Genomic DNA, 5190 nt, shown 5'->3' with positions numbered 1-5190 from the left:
AAGTAGGATAAAATTACGGTCGCTTATATTATGAGAAATACGGCTGAAAACCTCATGTTTTTACGCAGAATTTCCGATTGAAATTACGTTTTTTTTTTCTTTTTTTAAGATTATGACATTCAATCTTTTTGAGATTCTTATCTATTCATATATATATAAAACCTGATGGTGAAATACTTTAAATATCTAATTCTAGGATATATCCTAGAATTAGATATTTAAAGTATTTCACCATCAGGTAATTTAGGAAACAATAAAATGAAATATTACCTTTGATAAAGAAAATCCTAAGAGGGACTCCAATTATTATCTCCTGATTGCTGTGGCCTTTAAAACTATTCTTGCTTTTAAAAGGCAAGAATCGGCATATGCTTATATTAGAGAGAGAGAGAGAGAGAGAGAGAGAGAGAGAGAGAGAGAGAGAGAGAGAGAGAGAGAGAGAGAGAGAGAGAGAGAGATAAGTTAATGAAACTAATAGTTCTTGTGCATGAACTACTGTGTAAAAATTATTACGATACTGAAGTGATTATGACTACGAAAACTGGCGTTGAAGCACAAACCTTTTAATAATTTCATAACTATTTACTACAATTACTAAACGTATTAAATTTTCCCTTCCTTTCCAATTTCTTAATTTTCATAACAACTATCTTTCACTTTGAAATAACTTACTCTACGTCTTTTCTTATTTTTAAAAAGAATGATCTATTTCCCTGTATACAATAAATCACAAAAAAATACCTATTCTAACTTCAAATCTCCCAAGAGGATACGAAGAAAATTAATAGATAGATGTGGGTAAAATTATAAAGACACTAATCACTTACTGAATGAATAATATTTATTTATTTTTTCCAGTTGCTCGCAGCCCTAAGCCTCGTTGCCCTGGCAGCCGCCAGACCAGACTCGGTTCTTAATCTCGACCTTGATGGTATTCACCATGACCAGGACCTTGAAGATGGCGAAGTCGTTAGTGGAACGTACAGGTGAGTTGAATACACATGCATATATGTCAGTCTAAGAGACACAGGCTCGAATCCTGGCCCGGGCTGATGCACTTATCATTTAAAGAATAAATACGTTATACCCCGGGCAGAGTGGATTCGATATTATAAGCAATTTTTGGCTTAACATTTGAAAGCATGAAGGTCACGTGTGTTAGTGACAAGTCAATCATAAATATCAGCGCGTTACAAACTTGCTAATCAGGCATTGTATCATGGTAAAGATGGGTTGGTTGAGATTCTATGTACAATACATGAATTCGACAGGAATCTGCACAGCAGAATTGGAGTCAATTCTTATCTCTCTTGATAACCGAGTAGTTTAACGACAATCACGTCTTTGTATTGATTTTGAGAAAGTGTCAATTCATAGCTTGGACAGAAGCACTTGTAACACAAAGAATCTCTTCAAGTATTTATTCCTGAAGCTGAGCAAATTGATATTGAAAACTATTTGTGGATCACATTTTGATATGCATATGCATTCACATACACCCATATATAAATTATATATATATATATATATATATATATATATATATATATATACATATATATATATATATATATATATATATATATATATAATGTACTGTATATATACATACATATATATATATATATATATATATATATATATGTATATATATATATATATATATATATATATATATATATATATATATGTATATATTGCATGAATATGAATGTTGTTTTTCCCTAGTTGAATCACGTGCCTGTAATTTATATATACATATGCACACATGCACACACGCAATCACGCACAAACACACACACACACACACACACACACATATATATATATATATATATATATATATATATATATAATCATCATCAGTAATTATTAGCCCCTGCAGAACAATGACAGTAAACTTTTTTAGTTAGTCAATTCATCGTCTTTTCTTCTTTCCCCTGCATCTTTTGTAATCTCTAGGGACCCATTCTGTTATTCTGAATGTCTGTCTATTATATGTCATTCTCATTATAGGTTCTGCTTATGTCCATTTCTTACATGTTAGAATATCCTATACTTAATTTGCTCTTGTATCCATATGGCTCTTTTTCTGTTTCTTAATGTTAATTCCATCATATATATATATATATATATACATACATATATATATATATATTATATATATATATACATATATATACACGTATATATATACACGTATATATATGTATATATATACATATGTATATATATGTATATGTATATATATACATATGTATATACATACCTATATATATATATATATATATATATATATATATATATATATATATATATATATACTGTATATATATATATATATGTATATTATATATATATATATATATATATATATATATATATATATATATATATATATATATATATATATACACATAGACCTTGTATGTATGTGTGTGTCATTTTGTGTGTCTTTTTGTATACACACATTTCCATAGATATAAAGTGACTTTCAAAATTTGTAAAATAGATTCTTCAAAGTTAGCAGAAATAGTCACATGTTAGCTTCATAAATTCCTTACTTTTGACAGCTGGACATCCCCAGAAGGCGAGGAATTCTTCGTCAGGTACGTGGCTGATGAGAACGGCTACCGCGTCCTCGAGTCAAACGCCGTTCCTGCCAGCGAGGGCGTAGCAGCCGACGGACAGCAGGGGTCCTTTGTGTCTTTTGAGGAAGAGGATAACTAAAACTGAAGTTTTAGTTATCGTAAGAAACCACTCCCCTCCGACGAAAAAGTTTCTCATCCTTGGTCAAGTTGTTATTGGATTTTCCATGTGGGGATAATCCAGCTATGAGTGAAGTAGTGTACAAAATTAGCAACTAAAAAAAGTTGCTATAATTGCTAAATTGTTACCTCTTTCGAAAGCAGGAATCGAATTGTGGTACGAAAAAATTAATTTTTCAATTGTTTTCTTTTTCTAGCTGGACTATTCACCCATTTTCACCTGTATTTATGAACCGTTACTGTATTTATTACGAACGACAATAAAACGCATAACAGAGCTCTTAATTGCGCCCTTTTAGTTCACACCTTGAATTTCTTGCACGCTGCTTACTGGTTGTTAATGTAAAATTCTAATTAACCCAAATGATTAATCATGATGATAAAATATCAAATCACATCGCGGTATCTGTAAAGGAGCTTCCTTTATCTTTTTTCTTATTCTTTCTTTTGGTGTCATTGTTTAATGATGTTTTCTGAAATAAGGAATCAGAGACCTGATCCAACGATATGGATGAGATCCTCACTTGAGAAGGTAAGCAGAAGACTTAATGATGATTTAGGGTAGTTTCTTAGATAGATAGAAAATATATCCTTTTACCTTGATAATATTTGTCAAGTAAGTAACTAAAACTTCAAATGATATTTTTAATTTTAATGGGGAAAATTCAATTTCCTATGAGGTTTGACACATGATTTCTCTTTTACTGTTTTTGTGCCATTGAAAATAATACACAAAAGTAAAGTTCATTGCATCGAGTATAAGCCTAAGACGAATAACCTTAGAGCTAAATAGGCAGTTGAAAGTGATTGAGTACAGTATATTTTAGGTGGTATCTTAACCAGCTCCAGAAACTACAAGTAAAGTGTGTTAGTTGATTTGTTTCTTTCAGTCTTTATCTAATTACATTCTCTCCTTTAAGAATGACTGATGATTGTCTGTTTTATAACGTCGCAATACCAGGGTATATCAGATAAAGGTTTCCAAAACTGTAATTGCAATTGTTTTGTTATCTATGCATATAGAAACGGCCAACCTCACTAATAAAGAGATATCTTATCCCAGGATCCTTTTAGAAGTACACAATAAAAAAAAGTATAAAAGGCAATAAAAAAATTGTATCGTCATTATGAGGTATCAAGGTAATTATCCTCTCTGTTCATAACTCAGGCCTCATTCTGATCCATTAAGAGATAAATGGGACTATTGAACAATTTAGGTTGGAAGCAGGTAAATATTGATTTTGAGATAAGTATATGAAAATCGTAATTAGTTTTGATTTCGTATTTTACATTTTTACAAGAAATAACCCCCTTCCCTAAAAAAAAAAAACAATTGAATAAAAAAGTGCATAAATTTATCTGATGTATTTAGAAAATACTACGATTCTGGAAGCCTACCTTAGTACAACATACTACAGATACCAAATATATTTTTACAAAAATTTTCCAAATTAACAAGAACATTGTGTCAAAAATATCTAAGAATTCAAAAGCACATTTTAGCAATAATTCAACAAATTCAGTACCACAGATATACTTACGAGAAGCTTCATGGTTAAAGAAATTTTCTGCAGCTCTCTTTTAGTAGTAACAAAGACTCTGAGATGATCGACCTCTTATATACCAAAGCACGCGTGTTCTCTATGATGGGGAAATGACTCGTGCTGCTACCCACCCGTTCATTACAAACGAATTTTGAAGATACAGAACGCTTGCCATCTCTTGCGAGTGACCTCACGCGGTCACTTTCCAATATATCTCTTAAAAAACGTCATTATCTATACTTGAAGGCAAACGAAACATGCCTCTTAACTTTAGAGATACATAAGAATTTATTTTTGCTCTAGACTAAACGTCTCCTTGAATTCAAGGACCCGAAAATAGAAAACTGGGATAAGGAAATCATACGTATTTTTATGATACTCATAAAATGTTGGAACTCTTGGGCTTATAGCACCTTACTTTTCCAAACAGGATTGTAACTTAGCTAATAATGATAATAATAATAATAATAATAATAATAATAATAATAATAATCAGGAAAATGTGGTAGAATAACTGGCAAAAATGGGAAAGTGGCACATCATTATGTAACTATTTATATTATTGTCCGATCACCGGTATATTTGGAGAATGGGGATATGGGGTACTTGGGTATAGTATCTATGGAAAGGGGCACTTGAATGAATTTATTGTATTTATAAATTTGTAAATAAAAAAGAAAGTTCATTTATACTATTTGGTAGACATGGAGAGGAGGATTGTGAGGTAGGTGTCTACAATGCTTGATAACAAGTGAACATACGGCAAAGCTTGTTCATATAAAGAAAATAACGGTTATGGTTATTTTCAGTATCAGTGGTAAGACAAATTCTACTAAATAATCATAGCTTTTGTAGAAAATTACACGAAGGATCATGGA

The 5190-nt window shown here is 30.9% G+C and overlaps 1 protein-coding gene across 1 annotated transcript in view; it reads left to right on the top strand.

Moving 5' to 3' along the window:
• Positions 1–3042, top strand: part of LOC137627497 (cuticular protein 47Eg-like) — a 3670-nt gene extending 628 nt beyond the window's left edge. The window contains exons 2-3 of the mRNA XM_068358583.1: positions 859–986; positions 2574–3042. Of these exons, the coding sequence (XP_068214684.1) occupies positions 859–986; positions 2574–2730 (285 nt within the window). The 3' untranslated portion in view covers positions 2731–3042. The remainder of the gene's footprint in view (positions 1–858; positions 987–2573) is intronic.
• Positions 3043–5190: the final 2148 nt, after the last annotated feature.

This window comes from Palaemon carinicauda, chromosome 35 (genome assembly GCF_036898095.1).
Source record: "Palaemon carinicauda isolate YSFRI2023 chromosome 35, ASM3689809v2, whole genome shotgun sequence".
NCBI classification, from domain to species: Eukaryota; Metazoa; Arthropoda; class Malacostraca; order Decapoda; family Palaemonidae; genus Palaemon; species Palaemon carinicauda.
This window is presented reverse-complemented; position numbering and strand designations above follow the sequence as displayed.